At 42.6% G+C, this 25,620-nt stretch overlaps 1 protein-coding gene across 4 annotated transcripts in view; it reads left to right on the top strand.

Moving 5' to 3' along the window:
* The window catches only part of CRYL1 (crystallin lambda 1), a 42,308-nt gene that overhangs the window by 5,723 nt on the left and 10,965 nt on the right, over positions 1-25,620 (top strand). For all 4 annotated transcript variants that reach the window (XM_068132716.2, XM_068132706.2, XM_068132724.2 and 1 more), the window contains 3 exons: positions 9,987-10,094; positions 16,650-16,776; positions 22,361-22,522. In XM_068132716.2, coding sequence (XP_067988817.2) covers positions 9,987-10,094; positions 16,650-16,776; positions 22,361-22,522 — 397 coding nt within the window. The remainder of the gene's footprint in view (positions 1-9,986; positions 10,095-16,649; positions 16,777-22,360; positions 22,523-25,620) is intronic.

Below are 25,620 nucleotides of genomic sequence, written 5' to 3'. Positions count from 1 at the left end.
CAGAACCCAGGAAAGCACAGAAGAGACCTTTGAAGCTCATTAATATCAAAGAAGCTGTAGGACACTTAGAGCAGACTGTTCTTCATCACCTTCTAGTAATTCACGCATGGGGTGACTGTGATACAACCTCTGCTGTTTTTGGTCACGGAAAATGCAGGATCCTCAAGCTTGTCCAGAATTCGCAAGAAGTGCGACAATGGTGTGCAGTAGTTGCACAGGAGGATGCGACCCAGGATGCTGTCGGAGAAGCCGTTGCACGGATTTTCATCAAGATGTATGGCGGAAAGCCAGACGACTCATTGACCAAATTACGACATGCTCGCTACAGGGAGCTTGCAGCAACAACCTCTTCCACTATGCGACCAGAGCGACTTCCCACGACGGAACGAGCTGCATTCCAACATAGCCTCAGAGTGCATCTGCAGGTTATGATATGGAAAAGTCTGAATGTATCTCAAATAGAACCGTGTGAATGGGGATGGATGGTGGAGAATGGTAGATTGGCGCCTGTCATGACCGACATGGAACCTGCCCCCGATGATCTTCTGAAGTATGTGCGCTGCAAATGTAAGGCATCGTCACAAAATCCCTGCAGCACCAATCTTTGTTCCTGTCGGAAAAGTGGGCTCAGTTGTGTAACTGCTTGTTGTGACTGTCGAGGTGAAGAGTGTCAGAATGCTGCTCCAGTGCAACCAGAAGAAGACTAAATGCCTGTGGACGCGAACATCTTTGAGATACTACTTTAGATTTATTTCCTACATAGTACATATGATTTACATCTTCCGTAGAAAGTAAGCCATTCCAGTTTGTTCCCTGTTATTTTTTTGCAATGTTGCTTGGTAATGGCCTGACTATACGCCGGATGCGTAATATTTTTTTCCCATGATGGTACAGGGCAATTATACTATACTATACTATACCATATTTTAATGACAATTGCCCTGTACCATCATGGGGAAAAAATTCGCACCCCGGACACAAGGCTGTTACCATGCTGGATAAATCGTGCTGTAAAAGGTTTTCCCCAAAGAGGATCAAAGAGGATTTTCACCATCTTGTAGAACATAAAATTGCGCTTCTTTTGATGCCATATATGCTTTGGTAACAATTTTTTCCCGGTACATCAATCAAACGACCAGACTAATAGGAACTCCCTCCAACTATCTGGTAAAATGCTTTAATGAGCAAAGATCACAATGCACGAAACATTGAGGGGGTCAGACGAAACACGATGGGTGTGTTCCGTTAGCAAGCCGCTTGCTTACCGCTCGCCACGCATTCCCTTAATCGCTTGATCGATCCTTTCCAACCAGCTGACATGGAACGGCTGGCTTGGCTAGCAATAAGCAAGCCGCTTACTATCGTAACACACACCTGGTCATTAATCAAGGTTTCACACAGGTGTGGGGTACAGTTCGAAAAGGTCCAAATGAAGATCTTGAATTGTTGAGACAACTTGAACCATTTTGTGTTGCTGAGACAACTTTGACCATTTTGTGTGGTTGAGACAACTTTGACAACTTTTTTTGATTGAGACAACTTTGACAACTTTATGTGGTTGAGATAACTTGGACAACTTTGTGTGGTTGAGACAAGTCTGACAACTTTTTTTGATTGAGACAACTTTGACAACTTTATGTGGTTGAGACAACTTGGACAACTTTGTGTGGTTGAGACAACTTTAACAGCTTTGTGTGGTTGAGACAACTTTGACAGCTTTGTGTGGTTGAGAGAACTTTGACAACTTTGTGTGGTTGAGACAACTTGGACAACTTTGTGTGGTTGACACAACTTTGACAACTTTGTGTGGTTGAGACAACTTTAACAGCTTTGTGTGGTTGAGACAACTTTGACAGCTTTGTGTGGTTGAGACAACTTTGTGTGGTTGAGACAACTTTGACAACTTTGTGTGGTTGAGACAACTTTGACAACTTTTTTTGATTGAGACAACTTTGACAACTTTGTGTGGTTGAGACAACTTTGACAACTTTGTGTGGTTGAGACAACTTTGACAACTTCTTTTGATTGAGATAACTTTGACAACTTTGTGTGGTTGAGACAACTTTGACAACTTCTTTTGATTGAGACAACTTTGACAACTTTGTGTGGTTGAGACAACTTTGACAACTTTGTGTGGTTGAGACAAATTTGTGTGGTTGAGACAACTTTGACAACTTTGTGTGGTTGAGACAACTTTGACAACTTTGTGTGGTTGAGACAACTTTGTGTGGTTGAGACAACTTTGACAACTTTGTGTGGTTGAGACAACTTTGACAACTTTTTTTGATTGAGACAACTTTGACAACTTTGTGTGGTTGAGACAACTTGGACAACTTTGTGTGGTTGAGACAACTTGGATACAGTGTGCCTATTCTGAATCTGGGTACACACCGTGATCATTCATCCCAGCAAGCTGGTACTCAATTTGCCTACCTCGGGAGGATGGCAGGCTGAGTCAACCCCCCTGGCGTTAATTCAGCGATCGACCGGGATTCGAACCCAGGATCCTAGGATCCCAAGCCGGCACCCTAGGAACCAAGCTAAGCCAACGCCAGGTTAAAATAAATAGCACATCAGATTGATCATTTAAATACGTCAGATCATGTGAGGGATTTTCAACAATCGGATTTCACCAACAATCATGATAAGAGATGTGAAAAAAATCATTGACAGATGTAAGAGTTGAAGAGGAGCAGCCATCTTTTGTGACCATCAACTACGAATCACACATCTGGAAATGAAATTGAAGAAAGCGGGGACACTTGCCCAAAGGCAGAAGTGTTTTGATGTGGATGAGCTTGAGATGGGGTTTTTTGGAGTAATACAACATAGAAGTAGAGAACAGATTTGCAGCAGTAGAGGAAGTGAACGGCATTGACTTTTAAGTGATAGATTAACTTTGGAAATTAATTAATGATGTGTACAGACAAGCTGCAAAAAAGCGATTGGAGTTAGGAAGACGAAAAATACATGGATTTCCACCCAAATATGGAATCCTAATTGAGAATAGGAAGAAGCTTGAACAGAAACTAGAAAGTTGCAAAACACAAAGGATAAAGGAAGGACTGTAAAATATATATGCTAATCAAGACCAAGCTGTGAAGAAATCAGCACGAAAGGATAAAATATTGTTACGGAATCCGGGGGACAGCACTCCCGTTAGCCAGGGGGGGGGGGGTTAATCCCCTTGTCCTGTTAAGCTGGCCGTCTCCATCGGTCCTGGAAGTATGACGTCACTGTTGGCCGATGGTACGTAGGGTCGTAAGCCCAATTAGTCTTAATACCTAAGTATTACCACCGGCTGTCAGCGAGGAAATACCCCCGCCCGTGCCGCAGCGTAATTGATTGATTGCGCCGAGCGAGCGAACTGCGGCGTGGGCCGTTAGCAATGACTAACCCGATTGCGAAGCGGTTGGCCAAAAATCGTGCCACAGGTACTCAATTAAGAAATCACGAAAGCGATCGGATGTGAATGAAAACCAAAGTAAAGGGAGAACAGATATTTATTATTATTTACACAAAACCCAAAGAAGAGAAGAAGAACGAAGTAATTTACAGGGAAGAGGAAGAAGCAGATACACAGGGCAATCCTTAGCTTATACAGTCTTAACTTATACCCACAGGACAGAACAAACAGACTCACACGAATAGGGAATTGCAGGTAGGATTGGCTGGAGGGAGAGGAAGGGTCTGTGCAGAACGGCAGGGCTGGAAGGTGCGGCGAGAAAACGCGGCAACGACGTCCGCTCCAGCTCCACGCTCCGGGCTGGAAGTGAGCAAACGGTGACTCCACGCACTAGGCTTTGCACCGGCAGCTTTCCCAGGCACCTCTGCCTCCTGCGTTCTCTTTCACGTTCAGCTGGATCACGCACCTCCTCCACAGAACTCTTGATTCGTGCTTCCTCTCTCATCTGGTGGTGGGGGCTTCCCGTAACAGGTTATATAGCCACGCCCTACCAAGCCATGCCCACTGATTCCTGGTTGGTCGTAAGGGCTTCCTGGCTCCACCTCTTGATGACGATGGGCGGGCCACGCCCTTCTTCTCCGAGTTGACCGCGTGCGTAATGGAGTCTGAATGCTGTTGGAAACGTAGGCTTTGGGGCCATCGAAAAGGGGATCTGTCTTATTTGATTTGGTGCAACGTAAGATTGACTATTGGACACACAGCCTTATCTGGAACACAGAATAAGGATATAACAATGGAGAGGTTCTATGATTGGCTATGTGCTTGTACATGGACTAGCTAAGGTGCACTCATTTCAATTAACAGCCAATTAAAGGGAAATGTACACAGGGGTTATTTATGAGGGATTTTAATACTAAATTTGATAGTGAAGGTTCTATAAACTGCAACACAGCACCCTCATTCCTCACGGGACGTCCCGGCCCGAAAACTTTAACTTAATGTGACACTCGGGTGTAGTACCCTCTACAATTATCCTGACCCTGAGTGTGACCGTTTTAAAATACCAATAAAAATGTCCCCCTATTACGTTGCACCCTACCTAACAGATTCACACCCACAACTAACCGAATTTCGGAATTAATTTTCAAACTACACATGAACGGTGGGGAGCATTATTTATAAGTGACATTATTTCATTATTTACAAAACGCAACCCAGCACCTGTTATTTTTCTTTTAGGAAACAAAAAGAATCCTGTGGGAGGGAGGAGACAGCATGCACTGCATCGATACACCACCTCACATGCCCGGGGGATGCAGAATTGAGATTCTGTCATACATCCCCAGGCATGCAAACACCAAAGCACCAATAAAGAGCACCACCAGTCAAGCACCAATCCAGTGCTAAATTGCACAACACACAAAAAAAACAACACACTGATGGTCTTGATCCTGTTCTGCTCCCTCTGCTGGCCGTCGTTCTTGATGTTATCTTTCTTGGTCTTCACTCTTGTGGCTTGCTGCCTATTTGCCATAATACATAAAAAAGCACATAAACGTGTCCATGTGTTTATTTATGGCCAACAGGGGCCGACTATGGTGGTCCACCTGTGGGCTTGGCGCCACCTCACCGAGGTCCGCAAGCAAGACCTTTCTCTGGCCACCCTGGCCGGTCCCAGCAGAGGGGCCATGCCACGAAACGTGTGGTCCATAAATGTGGTGCTCAGCCACAGACTGTGGTCCACATGGTGGTGCATGGCCGCGAGAAGTGCGGTCCATAAGTGGTGCATGGATGCAGGCAGCTTGCAGCGGGAATTTGGGCACACAATGGCGGGCTCCCGCACGCTCCCCCTCAGTGCCCAGAGAGCACGGTCCATGGGTGGGGAAGGAAGACAAAGCAGAATTAGCGAGGGCAAGGGCGCAAGGGTACACATCAATCAAGGTAATGCAGAGCGAGGTGCGCACGGCGAGCGAAGTGAGAAAGCTCGTTCCTAACGTACGCCACCCCCCCGTCACCTACTCTACCCTTGGCCTTACCCCATATTTACAAAACCTACACATTTACAAATTCGTCACTACCGTCACGTCTTCCCCATATCTCCCCTAATTCCAAATTCGTTACAAACCCAATGTCTAAATTTGCCATCACCAATTCATCATCAATCCCTCTTAAGGAGGGAGAGATGGAACAACCAGCACAATGTCTCACCCACGTCATGATGCGTCTCACATTTCCAAAACATTTGCACAAAAATAAAACAACAACACATGGCACGGTGTGGAGTTCTGTCGTCACCTCAGGTGAGTGGATGCAGATGGTGCGAGGAGATTTCAATCCTAACTACTTCCTAAATGACATTAACACACTTTACACTACCCGGGGCCTTTCCCTGCCAAACCATTGGCTGTCTTACTCTATTATTATTATTTATTTTTTTTTATTTTTTTTTTGTATACAAGATCGAGGCTCGTGAAAGAGCGAACATTAATCACACAGAAAGACAAACAGACACACAAAACAAATAACATCGGGAGCGGTAGACAAGATGGGGAGAGAGGGGGAAGGACACAAACACAACATTTGAGAGCAGGGACCGAGAGACATGGAGACATCGAGAGAACTGTGGGAGGGAGAGGGCTTTGGGGGGCAGGCATGGGAAGGGGGGGGGGGGGGTGGGAGAGGTATAAAACATATGGACACTGCCAAGACTTCCAGGAAAGAAGTTGGTATTTCAAAAAAGTGGATTTGGGGTGAAATTAGCGGGGGTAGAAAAGATCAAGGCTTTGGATGGGAGAAGATAAGAGATGGTGCTGAACAGCTGTTTTAAAGACCTGGAGGGAGGTGTGGGATTGAAGAGAGTGAGGGAGTTTGTTCCAGAGGCGGGAGAAAAGAGGAGTGAAGGTGAGCAGAGAGTCTTGATTTTGGCAGTTTAACCATGAGAGGGTTGCAGGCAGATCTTGTGCGACCTGCAGGAATATTTGGGGGACAGAGCCCAGAGAGAGCAGGGGAGGGGGAAGGCCGGAGAGGAGTCGTTAGAAGACGGAAAGACCACCAACCTGCCTGCGGTGAGTGAGTGAAAGGCCCTTGGAGTTAGCTTCATTGCGGGAGATTCCAATGATTCTGAACGCTTTGGTTTCAACAGCGTGAAGACAAGCTAGGTGTGAGGCAGAAGCACCAGCCCAGAGGGGAGAGCAGTATTCCATTGAGCTGCAGATGAAAGCCTTGTATGTGGTGAGGAGCTCAGGTGTGCTAAGGAAGGACTTCGCACGAAGGAGGATGCCCTGTCGGCGACTGGCTTTGGAGGCCAGATTTGAAATGTGGTTTTCCCAGGAAAGATCATGGCAGATAGTGAGACCCAAAAGCTTGAGTGACAGAACTTCTTGGAGAGGAGTATTCAGAAAGTGGATGGGAGGGTTGTCCAGTCGGTCTTTTCGGAGAGACATCGTAAGAGTGTGAGATTTGTCAGGATTGAAAGACATGTTCCACTTGTTTGCCCAGTCTGTGATTTTGTCCAGGTCTGCAGAGAGTGAGGAGGCTGCAGACTGCTGATCTGAGGGATGAAGAATGGAGTGACAGAGAGTAGAGTCATCAGCAAAGAGATAGAGAGGATTTTCAAGAGAGTCAGAGAGATAATTGATGAAGACCAGAAAAAGCACAGGGCCCAGAACACTGCCTTGGGGATCTCCAGCCTGAACAGGAAGAGGAGATGAGAGAAACCCATTCAGGGCCACACGTTGACTACGACTAGAAAGGAAGTCCGCCAGCCATGCGTGGAGATTTCCATGGATACCAAAGGAGGAGAATTTGGTGAGCAGAGCGGGGTGCCAGACCGTATCGAAGGCACGTGATATGTCAAGGGAGACAGCTCTAATTTCCTGTTTGGCATTGAGGAACGCCATGGAGGACCTCCATGGCGTTCCTCAAAAACCGCAAATATTACACGTGAATGAAAATGAAATGAGATGAAATGAAAAAATAAAAAAATGAATGAAATGAAAAAGAAAAATGAGATCATGGCCGTGAGTAGGAACCCCCCCCCCCCCCCCCACTGCGATTTCGCGGAACACGGCCACGAATATAAAAAAAACCGCGAATTTGCTGGACACTTTTCCGCGACTAGACAAACGGGTCGCATTTTATCACCCGTGAAAACGTGGAATCCATGAATAGCGGCACCGCAAATAGCAGGGTCCGACTGTATACGTAATAGTACACGGAAGGAGCACATAAGCAACAACCACACCACATCCACAACAGTTTGGACCAAACTGCACGGTGTTGGCTTCATGGAGGCAAGAGCACATAATGTTAGATGTGAGGGATCTCTGGGTCCCTGAAACTAATACATTTGACAAGATGCAGAGGCAGTAAGGTTTTCATTTTGAAATGGTTTTGTAGAAGCTTTACAAAGGAACTTTGAGGATTGATATCCTTGTCCCTGAGAGAGTGCAGGCATCTGTTCACTGGACCTCTACTGTATCCATTTGAAAACTGAATGGGGTGCAGTGACTAAAGTCGTCATATGTAAAATGGGACACTGCTGTCTGTATGAAGTGGTGAATTCCATTAGCGTCATACTCCAAGTCATCTATACTGATATCAAAGTTTTCTCTTGAAGGGTACCACTGACTTGGAAAATGACATGAGAACAAAATGGTTCATGGTCATGCTGGCTGGTGCAACTCCCCATATTGTGAGAACTGACCTTCACCTTTTCCTTTAAATCTTGAAAATCAAATCATTTCTCTCAAGTTTCCAGATAAACACCACAGGGGAAATGAAGAAATTGTGGCAGACAAAAATCCATGTGTTTCCTTTCCCTGGGGTCATTACAGGCCTGTCTGCTATGATACGTGCCGAGTGGAACCACCAAGCCAGTTGATATGTCATGCTCATCGGGGTCTTTCACTCATTCTCGAATAACCACCGAGTGGAGTTGCTCGGCATAGGCATGGCCTTGTTCTGGGTGCTAATCGCCCGAATCCAATCTGTCCTTCAACAGACTGTTCAACTGTGATCGTGATCAGAGCCAACCAAATTCACTCCAACACCAAGTAGTTTTTAAAGTGTATTGAAGGAACACAGGGCAGGAATACAAAGGAGGCTAAACACCAATATTGTACTGTAATTAAAATAGCACTCAGTAGAGAGCATACTTCTGCCAGGCTGAACAGTTTACGTTTTGTATACCACTGATAGGCCAGATCTGTATCTGGACCTGAACCAAAATCGAATCGGCTTGTTCTTGTCACCTACTCAACTCATCAGTTTTGGCCCTATCTCTCAATGGTGAAGAATCACTTAGGTAATAAAACTGCTCTTATATCCACATACTGATATTCACCAAAATCGAATCAATTTGTCCTTCGCACACACCCAACCTCTCCACTAAGTTTTGTCCGAATCTGTCCATAACTTTTTGAGGTATCCTGCTCACAGACAAACAAACAAACAACCAAACAGGAGTGAAAACATAACCTCCATCCACCTTCGGTGGTGGAGGTAATTAACCCCAAAAAACCATATGCCCCACAAAGTCAATGGACGAATGGGAACATAAATTATCTAAGGCCTAACCTTAAGGCCTCAGACATTCCTCAGTAGAGAAATAGATAGAGACTGACAGAACAGAAACACCGCAATCTGTGTCTGGCAGGATGCAGCTTGGCCCAAGTGATGACATGGCCTGGCCGTAAACAGTTAGTGGCTGTGGACAGAAGCTGGCACAAAGGGGAGAGTGAGCATGGCTTGCCGTGAAGGGACATGGCTGGAGGCTGCAGCAGAAAAGGCTTATTTCTGAGAGAACCCCCGAGGCAGCTCGCACACAGGTTTCTCACCAGGCTCCGCGTGCATCTCGTACCCCCTCTCCCCACTGCCCTTCCCACTCCCACCCCCTCTACTCCCCCCACAGCTTGCACTCCACCTTCTTAGATCTGCCCCACCGCCCCCCATCCACCCCCGCATTAGCGACGCACTTAGTCCCTCCCTGCTATTGTGTCAGCGCGCTCAGTCTGGGAGTGCGGTATCCCCCCTGACCTTTTGCCAAGGTGGTGCGGGACAGAACAGGGTCATTATGGGGATGGCGATGTCAGGAATGTCAGGAATGTACTTTTTCCTCCTAAACTTGTGCCTGACATCCTATCAGAATGCTAACAAGTACATTAAAGACAGATTCAAAAGGTAAGAACATTAAAAAGGGGTTAAAAGGGATGGCGGTTTAAGACACAAACATTAGGGGCGGGTATACGGAATCTTTCTTTACCTAAAATGATGCATATATCTTATATCACAATTATAATCTTTCATACTTTTGCTAATACATTCAATATGGGAGATAACTACCCTATACTACACAAAGTTAGCTCCTATAAGTCATTCCCACAACACTATTGTTGCTTTCTATGTATTCATTATTAATGTATTAAAATTACATTTTACAATATGTCATTTTGTGGGCTACCCTGTATCGGCATTATCAATGATTTATGATGACACACAGAGGCCTTTTTGTAAAATCTAAACTTTGGAAAATATTTTGTGATCTGACGACAAGGCCCCTTGTGCATTGATGTTGTTTCAGTGGCGTTATTGGTCGGAACTGGAGTATGCTGTTCACTGCAGCTGGCTTCTCCGTGTCTCTTCAGGACTCTAACCCAGAACAGCTCACTCATGCCCTTTCCTCCATCAGGTATAAGAAGGTTTATCAGCTGATCTTGTCAGTTTCTGGATTGTCATGTTTACTGATTGTCCTTTTTTATTTTCATTTTATCTGCATTTGTATTTCCTTTATTCCATATGATCAGTTATTTTATAGTTGTATGATTATAAATCTGACTGCCAGACAAAGAGAAAACCCACCTTAGTATCCCTTATGTATGTTTAAAAAAAAACTTTTGCAACAACCTTTGTATGGGAATTGAGAAAGTTTTTAAGGCTGAGATAAAACAAAGTTTATTTCCTTGTTGAAAACAGAGGAACGAAAGATCATTTCAACTTCTAAATGTGGTACAAAGGGTATTTCCATTTTAATTTAGACTGACAGGAATCAAAATTGTATGAATCCCCAAAAAATCTCAAGTTAATTTTTCCATATTCCAATATTCACCATGCTACAGCTACTTAAAGGCTACACAACAACAACAACAACAACAACATGCATTTTAAAGGCCATTTTCCCTGCCAGAGCGGGGGTTAGCCTTGCGGTCCCCATGACAATCTTTTCCCCATGACAATTAGACTTAAAGGCTACACACATGGCCAAAATTTACCTGCTTCCTGCAACAGGGATTGGAAGCTAGATAAGGAACTCAGGTATCTGCAGGACGCACGTGGACCACCATTAATCCCCCCTGTGTGTTTCTCCTTTGTTACATCCTGATCAGTTCTTTGTTATAGCCCCTCCACGAGCTTCGACTTTGTATACAAAAAACAAACGTGATGATACTATGATGTAAACATGATAATTCTTTCAACCACTGGCGTCACTAGGGGGGTGCGGGGGATGTGGACCGCACCGGGTGACACTATCAGAGGGGGTGACACCAAATTTTTGCAGTGTCAAGGCTTTCCGATCTTGCGATATTATCAATTGAAAGTGGGTTGGCGAAAGGCATTGATTTTGATGAAGTGATTCACAAGTTCGCAGCTTTGAAGGCCAGGAAGGAAAGTTCTGAATTAGTCGAGATGTTCACTAAGTGCTGTAATGCTTGTGTATTTGTTCCTGTTTATTTTTATAGTATTATTTCATTTATGAGTATATTTCCATATGCATTTGTCTACAAGTTCTACATTATTTGGGCCGTTATTGATTATGCAAACCTAATCCATTAATGTATCTCATGTAACAATAAAGTTTAACGTTAAAATCAACATAATTTTGATGTAGTTCTTAAACGTTTTTACTTCGAATTCTATTGTTTTCTTACCGAATTTTCACTTTTACCACATGAAACTATGTAAATGTAAATACATTTAGGCTGTGCGTATGATATTGTAATTTAAAGGTGTAATTTAAATTTTGCTAGTTGTTTATGTCACTACTATTGCCATTACATTCAGTGATATACGGGAATTACGATTTAAGACTAACATTAGTACAAAAACATTACGAAGGATTCTGTATGTTCTGGTATGGGAGGAGGTCCATGTAGTCAGGTTCACTATGTTTTTTCGTTCAAAATTTTGGTAGATTAGCAAAACTATACATTTTTTGGAATATTCAGAGCATGAGGAAATCAAAAATTAATGTTTACATTTGCGTAGACACCTTTGCGAAAATGACACTCAGGACAGTGATGAAGATCTGTAAAAGCATATTCCTGAACGGTATAGACCTCGTAGATCCTGTGTATAGGACTTATAGTTCAATCTGATACTACCTATAACTTCCTATAACAACCTATAACTTCAAAGGACTTGCAATATCATGTATTATGTAATACAGTTATATCACAAATATAAAGACAATGGTTTTCAATCACCTTTGTTTGTTGCTTTTCTATAATCTTGAGCACTATTTTGAGGCCTTTATTGGATTCCTTGACCCAGAAAACATAGGATTAGCACATTTAATTAAGTTTCTATGTTGACTAGAAGCCGAGATCGCGCAAAATATGTATTTTATGGCGGCCATTTTGAAAATCCCAAATCTGTGTCTGTGCAAATGCCAACATTGATTTTCGGGTTCTCCATGCTCTGATGATTCCAAAAATGTATAAGTTTGCTAATCTCCCAAAATTTTGAACGAAATTGTATTTGTTAACATAGTGAACCTGACTAATGGGTGGGGGGGGGGGGGGGGGGGTGACACCATGAGTTACCGCACTGGGTGACACCAACCCTAGTGACCCCACTGCTTTCAACAGCTTTGTCTTGGAAATGTGAGTACAGTATTCAAGAAGGCCTTTGAGGCTGCAGCATTGCTCGCATGAGTAAATGTATCCGGAGGTTCTCGAATCGTTCTCGGCAGGTTGGAATCTCGAATCGTTCCGTGATTTATTTGTGTCAGTTGCACGTGGAGTTATGGCTTAGAATAACAAAGCAGAGCCCCGCCACGGTATTTGTCAAGACAACCGCTTTACAGACAGTGGGTGGTATATGGTATATCAAAGTTGATCTGTGTGTGGACTCACACACACATACCTGACACAGATTTCAATTGCGTTTTTCGTCCCTTCGTGAACAGGTGAGGCAAATGACATCTTGACATATTTCCTGCTTTACAAATGATTTCCAGTGAAATCTGATCAGTAGTTTACATTTATAAAAATCAAATTTGCCTTACTCTTGTTAGTCCCCTACCGGTTTCACCGAAGGGGACTATAGGTTGTCTGTCCATCCGTCCGTCTGTCCGTCCTACCTGTAATTTTCCAGACTTTTTCCCCCTTTCCCTATAACATATTAAAGGGAAGCGCAAAGCGCCCCTCCCTTTATATAAGGGTATGTGCCATGTGGTGAAGTAGAGAAAAGAAGGGACATTCCATAGCTTACACAAAATGTTGAACAATAGAAAAGAAGGGACATTCAAAAAATCTCGTGTGCATGCTGTACTATCCTTGTGTTCTTAGTAGGAACCAGGTAATGCTCTAAAATAGTTCATTAAAGGGGCGCCCTACATATATAGGTTAAACCCCATCAGTACGTAAAGTTTTCTGTGTACCTTGAAAACGAAAACACATAACATAATGTGCATGTGTGTGAAATCTAATTTGTTAAAAAAAACTAGGGGGCCCGTTGGTCCGTTGTACCAAATTTTCATTGGTCTTCACGGCCTTGTAGCATACCTGCCTGCTGGACTCAGGAGGGTCTTTTGGGTCCTCTGGGTCTTTTGGGTCGTCAGGGAGTTTTGGGTCCTCAGGGACTCTTGGGTCTTTTGGGTCATTAAGGACTTTTGAGTCACCTGTTGTCTTTTGAGTCCTTGGGGACTTTTGGGTATTTTGGGTCTTCGGGACTTTTTGGGTCATTAAGGACTTTTGGGTCCTTGGGGACTCTTGGGGTGTTTGGGTCCTCGGGGACTTTTGGGTCATCAAGGATTTTTTGGGTCCTTGGGTTCTTTTTGGTATTTTGGGTCATCTGGGTGTTTTGGGTCCTCGGGGACTTTTGTGTCCTCGTGGACTTTTGGGTCATATAGGACTTTGGGTCTTTTGGATCCTTGGGGTCTTTTGGGTCTCAAGTGTTAAAGGGTCTTCCAAGGTCGAGGGAGTCTCAGCAGTCTAAAGGGTTAAAATGTACATTTGAATAGTACATAATTCATTAATAGACGTACGTAATAAATAGACAGAAAAAGTATCACTCACTCACACACACACACACACACACACACACACACACACACACACACACACACACACACACACACACACACACACACACACACACACACCTCATCCATTTATAGTAGATTAATACAGTTAGTATGTATTATGTACCAACCAATTGCAGACATGTTGGGTGTGATGTATTCTTCGGGACAAGCATTGGACAAGCACGATGTGTGTACACATTATAGGCAACAATTGGATTAGATGAAAGAATTGTACACGTGCGCAATGCAGCCTATTTTACCAGTCCCTTTTGGACCATAATTGCACATTACATAAAGTTGCAAGTGTTGACATTGCGGACATATTGGACAAACGTGATATGTACATGACAGCTACTGATGATAAATAATTAGAGATGATGATAGATGAATGATATATGTACACCTACTTCTGCAATAGAATACAAAACTAATATTGTGTATGGGATTTGAATTTTTTACAGAAAAATGAAGGACCGCGAAGAGGTCCCTTTGAAACCAAGACTGTAACTGCATTTAAAATACATTTACTTATTTATGCAGGTGTATGAATCAAATTGGTGCCACTTTATATGAACTTTTCTAGAGCATTACTTGGTTCCTCCTAAGAACACAAGGGTAGTCCAGCATGCACACAATATATTTTTTTTGAATGTCCCTTCTTCTCTATACTTTGCCACATGGCATATACAGTCACGTGAAAAAGTAAGTACACCCCATGTAAAGTTTTGACTTTTTCAACATATTTCAACATACAGCTATTTGATCTTCATTTCAACAATATTGATAGATAAAGGTGATATAACACAACAAATATCATGAAACATTTACATTTTGTAATCCATTGTATAATTTAAATAAACATAAATGCAAATTTCGCATGTGGAAAAAGTAAGTACACCCCTACATTTATCACTACTTAAAATACCTAAAATTACAATCAGGTGCACCAGCTCAGGTGCAAATGATTAAAACATCGTCAGAGAGGATCTTGGAGGAACCTGTCTTATTTAAACCTCAGACATTTCGTTTGGTTTGCCCTTTGTTGTTGAAGTGTGCGGCGTCACCATGCCTAGATCAAAAGAGCTGTCTGAGGCCTTCAGATAGAAGGTTATAGATGCCTACGAGTCTGGGAAGGGATTTAAAAAGATCTCCAAACAATTTGAAATTAATTGAAAATGGCATCAGGAAGGGCATCCGGCCATAAAAAAAACATCGCCTCAAACAGGGAACCATGGTTGTCATGGGGCCCGCAAGGCTAACCCCCGCTCTAGCGGGGAAAATGGCCTTAAAACGATCATTCATATATTCATTCATTCATTCATTCATATTCATTCGACTGTCTGGAGGATCATCTACAAGTGGAGAAGATTCCAAACAACTGCCAACTTGTTCAGGCCAGGCCGCCCCAGCAAGTTCAGCCCGAGAGCAGACCGCAAGAAGCTGAAAGAAGTCTCTAAGGACCCCAGAATGTCATCACAGGACCGACAGGTAGCTCTTGCCACTGTTGATGTCAAAGTGCACGAGTCTACCATTAGAAAGAGGCTGCAGAAATTTGATCTACATGGGAGGTGTGCCAGGAGGAAACCTTTGCTGTCCAGAAAGAACATCAGGGCAAGACTAAAGTTTGCCAATGAGCACCTAGGCAAAGACCAACACTTCTGGAACAATGTGCTTTGGACAGATGAGTCAAAGGTAGAGCTATTTGGCCACAGTGCCAGAAGCCACAGTACCAGAAGACATGTTTGGTGAAAACCAAAGACAGCATTTGACCACAAGAACCTGATACCAACTGTAAAGCATGGTGGTGGAAATATTATGGTTTGGGGCAGCTTTGCTGCATCAGGGCCTGGGCAGCTCACCATCATAGAATCCACTATGAATTCTTCATTGTACCAGAGGGTGCTTGAGGATAATGTGAGGCCATCTGTCAGAAAGTTGAAGCTCAACCGAAGGTGGACCTTGCAACATGACAATGACCCTAAACATACCAGTAAATCCACCAAGGAATGGCTGAAAAGAAAGAAATGGAGGGTTCTGGAATGGCCAAGTCAAAGCCCGGATCTAAATCCCATCGAGATGTTGTGGGGGGGTTTGAAACGAGCTGTGCATGCAAGAAACCCCTCAAACATTGCACAGCTGAAAGAATTCTGCATGGAGGAGTGAGCAAAAATTTCTCCCAGTCGATGTCAGAGACTGGTAGACAGTTATAAGAAACGCCTACTTGAGGTTGTTTCTGCCAAAGGGGGCAATAACATCTATTAGAGCCAAGGGTGTACTTACTTTTTCCACATGCGAAATTAGCATTCATGTTTATTTAAATTATACAATGGACTACAAAATGTAAATGTTTCATGATATTTGTTATATTATATCACCTTTATCTATCAATATTGTTGAAATAAAGATCAAATAGCTGTATGTTGAAATATGTTGAAAAAGTCAAACCTTTACATGGGGTGTACTTACTTTTTCACGTGACTGCATTGGGGCCTTTTCTATGCCCCTGGAATTTTTCCCAAGAATTAAACTGAAACTTCGTACATGGCTTTATTATGATAACTTGAAGAACAAGTTCGAGTTTCGGGGCATTTCATCAATTTTTTAAATTAGTTACGGCTTTACTATGCAAAATTTTGGGATCGGTAGGGGGGCATGTATTGCAATGCAGTTCTCCCTCTTTTTTATTTATTTATTGACAGCAGGAATGCTTACAGTTAATATCACAAAGGTTACAATGACAATCAAAAGTTCCGAAATACTGAAATGAACAAACGGGCTGCTGATATTGTCCTAAACAACAACAAAAAAGAAACAACAAGAAGCGTATGTTATTATATTTACAAAAGTTCAAAAACAGCAGTTATTACTCTTTAAAATCTGCCTGGGTATCAGATTGAGATTGTTTGTGCTTTGTTAGGACAATGCCCATCCTGGTTACAGGTTACAAATGTTAGAACTTGAGGAACGAGGAGAACTGTTGGGCAAACGACCAGCATTGGAGCAGCTGAACCTTATAAAGGCCGAACAAGATCTCTCGGTCGCTGTCAACGGAGCAGTTTACATCCAGGTATGCTGGGTGAGATCTAAAAATATGTAACCCCACAGGCAGTTATAGTTTTAAATAAATGTTTCTGCATTTACAATGCAGTGAAAATGCAATAATTATCACAGTAAAGTTTATTGTGCTGAGTTGATTTGTACAATAATTGTACAAGGTGACTAGAGCAATGTGACTGCATCACCAATATGCCTCCGCGTAGTCTCTGCCCGTGACAACGGGTAGATGCCCTTGTTGACTGTCCTAAAAATAAACAAGTTTGATTTAAATCCATTCAGCTGTTGTCAAGTATCACATTTTTAACAGACATGACAGGTTTCACATCGATCGGTGAAACAGTTTTGGAGAAGGGTTTTTTCTATATATCGGCTCTCAAGCCAATATGGCTTCCAAACCATGTGACATATGACATCAAAAATGTACACTCTGCATATGTATGTGTAGGGGATCACGTTTTTGAAGTTTCGTGTTGATCGGATAAGGTTTGTTTTTCTATCCAAGATGGCTGCCAAACCAGATGACCTATGACGTCATCATTTTCAAACCAATGCAGCAGTGCAGCAATGGTGTTAGATGACATTTGTAAAGTTTCACATCAATAGGGTAAGCGTTTTCTGAGATATAATTATTTCATATTTTCCTTCAATCCAATATGCCACACCATGTGACCGATGACGTTTTCATGATCAACTTTTGTCGCCATGCCTAGTCGATGACACATGATCACTTTGGTGGTTTGAGAGAAGATGTTTTTTTTAAGGTTTTAAGTTAAATCCAATATGGCTGCCAAACCATTTGATGTCATAGATTTAGTATTTCAATACAAATGGATCTGGGATTATGTGCATGCAATTTCAGATTTTTAGGATAAGGCATTCAATTAAAACATTTATGGCTGGTATACCACTTCACCGACGGTCTTCATTATCATGCTTTTGTTTCCCATTGGGAGTACTTGACAATGTGCCAAGTTGCAAATATTTCCATTCAGCAGTTTTCGAGAAATAATTTTTAAATTATTTTCATTTAATCCAAGATGACTGCCATGCCACATGACCTATGATGTCACAATTATCATAAAAACATTCTGCACAGGTGTCGCTTCTACCCAGAAAGTTTCATCTCAATTGGACATGTGGTTGCTGAGAAAAGCGAGGCTTCGCCCGTACGGACAGACGGACGGACAACCCGGAAACATAATGCCTGCGGCCACCTCAGGGGGCAGAGGCATAAAACTATCTGGAGGTGGTAATAGATGCGGCAGGTGAACAGACAACGCAGTGCCAGGCAGCCATTGCTAAAGCTGTTAGGGTTTTAGGTTGCATTCAGAGAGGGATAAATTCTAAATCAAAAGATGTAGTTTTAACATTGTACAGGAATTTAGTGAGACCTCACCTGGAATATTGTGTACAGTTTTGGTCACCACATTTGAGGAAGGATGTAGCTGCCATGGAAAGGGTCCAGTGCAGGGCTAACTACACCTGGATATGAGTTACGGCCGAAGGAGACGCCTTTATACATCATAAGATAAGCGATTATGAGGGGATCTGATGAGATGTTTAAGGTAATGAAGGGTGTAGAGGGAATAAGTCTGGAAACGTTTTTCAGCAGAACGGAGAGTGATGGGACCCTAGGGGGAATAGCTTGAAAGTGAAGAAGAGGAGAGTTGGGATGACATTAAAGCAGGGGTCTTTTATTCAGAAGGTAGTTAATGCATGGAATTGTCTCTCTGGAGCAGTCGTGGTAGCTGAAACGGTGGAAGTGTTTAAAATGGAGTTAGATAAATACCTGGAATCGTTGAGGATAGAGGTCTTGATGATAGAGGGCATGGATATTCACAGAAATGCACTGGCATCATGGGCCAGATGGCCTCCTCCTGTGTCGGACTTCCTTGTACACTCTCCACCATTAAAAAACCGAACACATTATTGTTGTTGATGCAATTTAGTTGTGTAACGTCATGGGACACAGATGAGGTGCAAACCTCTGACAGAGAAGAGTGCTGAATAATAACATGTCTATTCCATCATGTAATCTTGTGCTGTGGCGAATGTTTTCACGTAGGGATCCAATGTTGAAGTAAGAATCTCAATACTGGGCATGTCCACCTGTGGCAGCAATTCCTGCATTGCACCGTCATCACAAGCCTGGTGTTGGCTTCGCAGTTAAGGTGGCTGGCTTAGGATCATGAGTTTGGGGCCCTGTCGTGCGTTATTTATAACACCATGTGGGTTGACTTGGCCTGCTAGTCAGCACAATGACTACCAGCTTACCTGCAATAGGGACACTGTATCAGCGGCATAGATGCACTTCCAGAAAAATGATGCGCCCAGAAGCCGCAGGCTGCATACAAAACAACAACAACCGTCGTCACATTGATGGTATGAGTACTATAATCTGAGTCTGGGGAATGGCATTCCATGCTCGAATCAGCTCTTGTTCCAGCTCATCCATCGTGGGTCTGCGGTGTCTTGGCAAGTTTTGAATGCGACAACCGATGATATCCCAGAGATGTTCAATTGGATTTATATCCGGCAAGTTGGTGGGCCAGGGTGCTATGACATTAATGTTCGCAGTGACCAGAACATTCCTTGTTCAAATGGCTATGTGAGCAAGAGCATTATCTTGCATAAAGATGATTCCTGGATCATGTTGTTGAAGGGCAGGTAACACAATTTCCTGCAAGATCTCATTAATGTTGCCATCGGAAGTTAGATTGCCATGTCTATGGATCACGTTGGTGCGAAAGGTTTCAGCAAGATCCCCCCACCGCATGACACTTCCATGTCCAAAATTGTTTGGGTTCCTGGACACAGACTGGGACATATCGCTCATTGAGTCTTCTGTAGACCCGTGCACAACCATCATGCTTTTCAAAGAGAAGTCTGCCTTTTCAAGGAGAAAGTCACTGAACATAACACTTGCCATTGCCTCTATGTCCAACGGGCGTACTGATTTGACCCCTCCAAGAAAGCTTGGATGTGTCGCAGTGCAAGTCTTGGACTCTGAACAGGATGCAAAGCACGGATTCCTGCATCATGGAAATGCCTCAAGATGGTGTTGACATTTGCCCTGCGTAGTCCAGGAAGTGTGTTTACAGTACTCTGGGCAGTTTGAAACAGATTGCGTAGATGGGTCGTACAAATGTATTGGTCTTCAGTGGGAGTTGTTATCCTGGGACGTACACTTCTTGGCAGATCTCCTGTTGATGCAGTGGCTTGATAACATCTTCTGAGGCCATAAACAGTTATTCTCTTCGTGTTAAGGAGCCTTGCAACGTGGCTAATGGAAGACCATGCTTGAAAGTGTCCAATTATTTAATTCCTCTCATCTTCTGACAGACGTTGCATTGTCGTGGATTGCTAAATAATGTAATCAGTGTATTTTTACATGATCCACACACTGGTGTCTCAGAAAGACTTTCAAATTTGCTCAGAATGCCTCGTGTCACCTCTGAAACCCAAGGTTGCATGAGTTATACGTGCTGAACGTGGAAACGTGCAATCATGTGTTCTGCACATCCCTCGTGCCAAAAAGGCACTTGGAATGAACGCTTGAACAATTCTTCAACAATTACATTATCAATTCTACATGTTCGTTTTTCTGGCGGAGAGTGTGTAACTCCTTGTATGTTAAAATAGACCCAAGATATTTACATTCATGTACTTGTTACTCCCGCCAGGGAGTAATGCATTCGCTCATGTCCGCCCGTCCGTGTGTGTGTGTGTGCGTGCGTGCGTGCGTGTGTGTGTGTGTGTGTGTGTGTGTGTGTGTGTGCGTGTTTGTGTGTTTGTGAACAAGATATCTGGAAATGTTCTGAACGGATTTGGATGAAAGTTGGTGGATGATTGCCCTTGGTTTCAGGAAGAATTGATTCGTTTTTGGTGAAGCTCAGGAAATTATTCCGGATCCAGGAAAAAATTTTGGGAATTTGTTTGTGAATTTTTTTTCTGTTTTCCTTTAAAAAAACATTTTCTCTGCAATAATTGCACCGATTGAGAGCAAATTTTCACCACAGGAGGGACTCGGTCTGTAGAATATTTTAATGATAATTATGATGTCAAAGGTCACGTGGTTTGGCCGCCATATTGTTTTGAGTGAAAAACACTAAAATCCAATTTTCTCCAAAACGCCTGAACAGATCGAGGCCAAACTTTGCAGGCAGAATCGCATACCCATGACGAACAAAAAAGTCAGCGAGCATGGTTTCAGAGTTATGATGTTTTTAAGCACAAACCTTTAAAACCTAGCTCCTCCCTCATTTGTGATCCAATCAAGGGGAAACTTCACAGATCTGTTCAGCATATCGGTCTACTAAAATGTCCTTTTAGAATTTGCGATAGGTCACGTGGTTTGGCAGACATCGTTAATTAAACGCAAATAATAAAAACATTTATATCTCTTCAACCACTTCATTGATCGACGTGAAACTTCATACTGCAGTAGAAGTCATGAAGAGTAACAAGTGTGCAAAATTTGAAGATGATTGGATGTACAGTCTGGAAGCTAGAAGTTGTTATTGCGTGAAGAAGAAGTCTTCGACTGTGGACGATTAATTTTATTTATCACATGTACAGACTTGCAGGCATCGTTTGACACAATCTCCCGGGTTAATTTGAACCTCAAATAAAATTATAATTCCAGATTTGTCAATGGCTGAGGTATATTAACAAACGAATAAAACAGATTTGGCAAAATTCCAACTTTTTTATTTTAAAAGATCACATATTCACCCAGGGGTGTGAGAGGCTGAAGAAGAAGAAACCTCGCATGGGCTTCCCAGACCAAATAAATAATTCTGGTTCTGGCTCTGCGATTTTCAGTTTCATTACTCCCGCCAGGTAGTAATGCATTCGATCATGTGCGTCCGTGTGTGTTCGTATGTTCATGTGTTTGTGAAAAAGATATCTGGAAAAGTTCTGAACAGATTTGGATGAAAGTTGGTGGGATGATTGCGCTTGGGATAAGGAAGAATTGATTCGTTTTTGGTGAAGCTCAGGATATTAATCCGGATCCAGGAATTATTTTTGGGAACTTTTTTGGGAAAGATTTTTTCTGTTTTACTGCATTAAAGCTTTTATTCTTAATCTTAAATGATGTTTTTCTCCTCTAATTCCGAGATATATCAAAATAAATTCTCTGACAGTTAGGGCCTACTTTCTTTTTCATTTATTGTTTTGGGGAGAGGGGATGTTAAACAAAACGTATTATTCCAACTAAACCCACGGCCAGAGTATGCACTCTACTGAGTGGTGCTCTAGTATGAAGTTATGTTTTTTAATTTTTACCTGGGGGCATCTGCAGAGTATGCAGAAACTCCACTTTACACACCTGTAAGAAGTAAGAGGAAATCATTGGAGTGGAGGAAGTTATTAGAAGTAACATCGGTCGGTACCGTTTTTTGTCATCAGCCAAATCCATTTCTTGCTGTTTCCATGTGTTATTATTCATAAACCAGAGATTTTCTTTAAGCACTGCCACCTCTGTTATTAATGGTAGCTGTGAACAGGTTGAATGAAGGTGGATAGTTTGTCTAAAAAGTCCAATATACTTTCACTAAGCTCAACACCTCTAATCACCATTTCCTCCACAGGAGTGCATTCCTGAAGATCTCGAAATGAAAAGGGGTCTTTTTTCCACTTTGGACCACATGCTGCCCCCGACTTCCATCATTGGTAGCTCCTCGTCATGCCTTCTTCCGTCAACCCTCTTTGCAGACCTCAAATGCTGTTCACGGTGCCTCGTTTGCCACCCCGTAAAGAATTGCACGCACACATTTTTATTTGGGGACGCGTGAAATCAGTGGTTTATACCACAAAACCACGTACTATTGATGATTAAAATAATGAAATTGGAAACAAATGTGCTAAAACCGATGTGTCGATGTAAAGAAACATTCCAAGAAACCTCCATACAGGAATTGATATGCGTATATGCACGTCGGTGGCTCGCAATTATTGTAAAATAAATATCGTTATGATTCTGAAGTTTTGAAACAATCTGTACATTGCACTGGGATGCATTCAATCAATCAATCAATCAATCAATTCGGTTTTATAAAAAAAAAAAAAAAAAAAAAAAAAATGTACATGACTGTAGTTCAAGGACTAATAATGTCAAGTTTACAATATAAATAATTTCACATAGTAACAAATACATTATACAGACAGAAAAAGAAATCAATTATTATCTATTTGCATTGGTGAATCAATCAAAACTGAAGAAATTCATTTAAAAGGTTGAAATACTTCAGTCAATATATGAATGTCAATAATTACATTCAAAATATCTAAATATTTGTATTAAATAACCTACATTGACTTAAAAATGGTTTGATATATAATATAACAAAAATTAAACATTCAATCAATCAATCAAAGTATTTCAAATTATGCGTCTTATTTCAGTTATACAGGAAAAATGTATTTACTTTGTGTCAAATAACACATGCTGTTAATAAAAATGAAAATCTTTCGAGATTATTACAGAAATTCGGAAAATCAACATCAAATAAAGAAAACAAAACAAAACAAAATAATTTGGAAAGTTAAAATACATTAATCATGCTCCCCAAATTATGCAATTTATTTCAATAATACAGGAAAAATATATTTACTTTGTATTAAATTACACATGCTGATAATAAAAGTTGAAATCTTTTGAAATTATTGAAGAAATATTGTATTCTGCAGTGCTCCTGCACATACAACAACAACAACAACAACAACAACAACAACAGGCATTTTAAGGCCATTTTCCCTGCAAGAGCGGGGGTTAGCCTTGCGGTCCCCATGACAATGTTCTCCATTTTGCCCTATTTTCTGCATCTCCCCTTGTTAACCCCCTTGCCCGCATTTCTTCTTCGACCATCTTTAGCCAAGTCTTTCTCGGTCTTCCCCGTCCTCTACTTCCTTCTACATTAATTCCCATCACTCTTTTCAACCAGTCACTTTCATCCTTCCTCAACACATGACCAAACCATCTCAACCTGTTTCTCTTCACAGCATCCATAACAGGCTCTATTCCAATCATCTTTCGCAATTCATCATTTGTCTTCCTCTCTCTCAACGATACTCCACACATCCACTGAACCATTCGCATTTCCACCCTTTCCAGCCTTCGTTGCTGCTCCACGTTCATTACCCATGTCTCACTCCCATAAATCATAACACTTCTCACACATGCAGCATACACCTTTCCCTTCAGCTTCAATGACACTCCCCTCCTCGTCAGCACGCCACTCAGTTCCCGAAACTTCTTCCATGCACATCTCACTCGAGCAACCGTTGCCAAGTCTGATCCACCTTCTCCATTCAGCATGTCTCCAAGGTAACAAAATGTTTTCACACCTTCCAGCTTCACGCCATCTCCAAGATCCAACTCAACATTTCCTCCATCTGCAGCTCCTTCTGTGCACACCTTACACTTGAATATAGCTGCCACACTGGTTAATGACCCTCTCAAACCACTACATTTTTGATGAACCCACTCAGCGCACATTGTACATTGAATGGAATTCACTCCGACACCCTTCCTGCACACAGCACACGGCCACTTCCCAGTTCTTTCCACCTCACCACATGCTTTACCACTTGCCATCACCTTCGTTTTTCTGATATTCACCTTCAGACCTTTTGTCTCTATACATTCCTTCCACTTGTTCATCTTCTCCTTCAGTCCATCCATACTTTCTGCAATCAACACCAGATCATCTGCATACAACAACTCCCACGGTAAACCCTCCTTTACGTTCTGAGCCAGCACCTCCATGACAGCAACAAATAGTAGTGGACTTAGTACCGACCCCTGATGCACTCCCACCTTCACCTCAAACTCACCACTGTTCCCGTCCTTCGTCCTTACAGCTGTGCGCACTCTTTTGTACATTGCCATCACTACTCTGATCAACCATTCCTCCACTCCTAACTTCCTCAATGCCCATGTTACTACTTCACGTGGAACCCTATCGAATGCTTTCTCCAGATCAACAAACCCAAGAAACAACTTCTTCATCTTCTCCATGTACTTCTCCTGCAACTGCCTCACAATAAAAAGCGCGTCTGTCGTTCCTCTTCCTGGCATAAATCCAAACTGCATTTCGTCAATCTTCACTTTCTTCCTTATCCTCCTCTCCAACACCCTTTCCAATACCTTCATTCCATGCTCCAATAACTTTATCGTTCGATATGAGCCACAGTCCAGAGGGTCACCTTTCCCCTTGTATAGAGGGACGAGGGTACTCAGTTCCCAATCCACTGGAATGCAGCCTTCTTTCACCACCAGATTGCAGATCTCTGTGATTCTCTTCACACCCCAATTTCCCGCTGCCTTCAACATATCTCCCACAACTCCCGTTGGCCCACCCGCTTTTCTACTCTTCATTGCTTTTATCGCTTCCTCAACTTCCTCCTCGGTTATCTTCTCTGCCGGTCCTAAAACTGGGTTACTCTCTATGTTGCCATCCCATTCATTCTCTGCATTCAACAGTATTTCCATATATCTCTTCCATCTTCCTTTAATTCCATCTGGGTCCACAACGATTTCTCCCACTTCATCCTTCAAGCAACTCACCCCCATCACATCACACCTCTCTTTCGCTATCTGCTTTGCAATCCTGAATACCGCTCTCTGACCCTCTTCCGAATCCAAGCGCTCTCCGAACATTTTCCTACATGCCTCCTGTGCCTTTGCTACCTCTTTCTTTGCAGCCTTCTTGGCTGCCTTATAACTTTCATGCTATGCCTTTTCTGCCCCCATACCCTTTGCCTTCGCCCCATACCCTGCACATGAGGGAAGGATTTTGTAATTTGGCCTGGGTTCCCTGCACACAATGGCCTACCCTTTTGAAAGTCA

The sequence above is a fragment of the Myxine glutinosa genome, chromosome 1 (assembly GCF_964187855.1).
Source record: "Myxine glutinosa chromosome 1, kmMyxGlut1.1, whole genome shotgun sequence".
Lineage (NCBI taxonomy): Eukaryota > Metazoa > Chordata > Myxini > Myxiniformes > Myxinidae > Myxine > Myxine glutinosa.
This window is presented reverse-complemented; position numbering and strand designations above follow the sequence as displayed.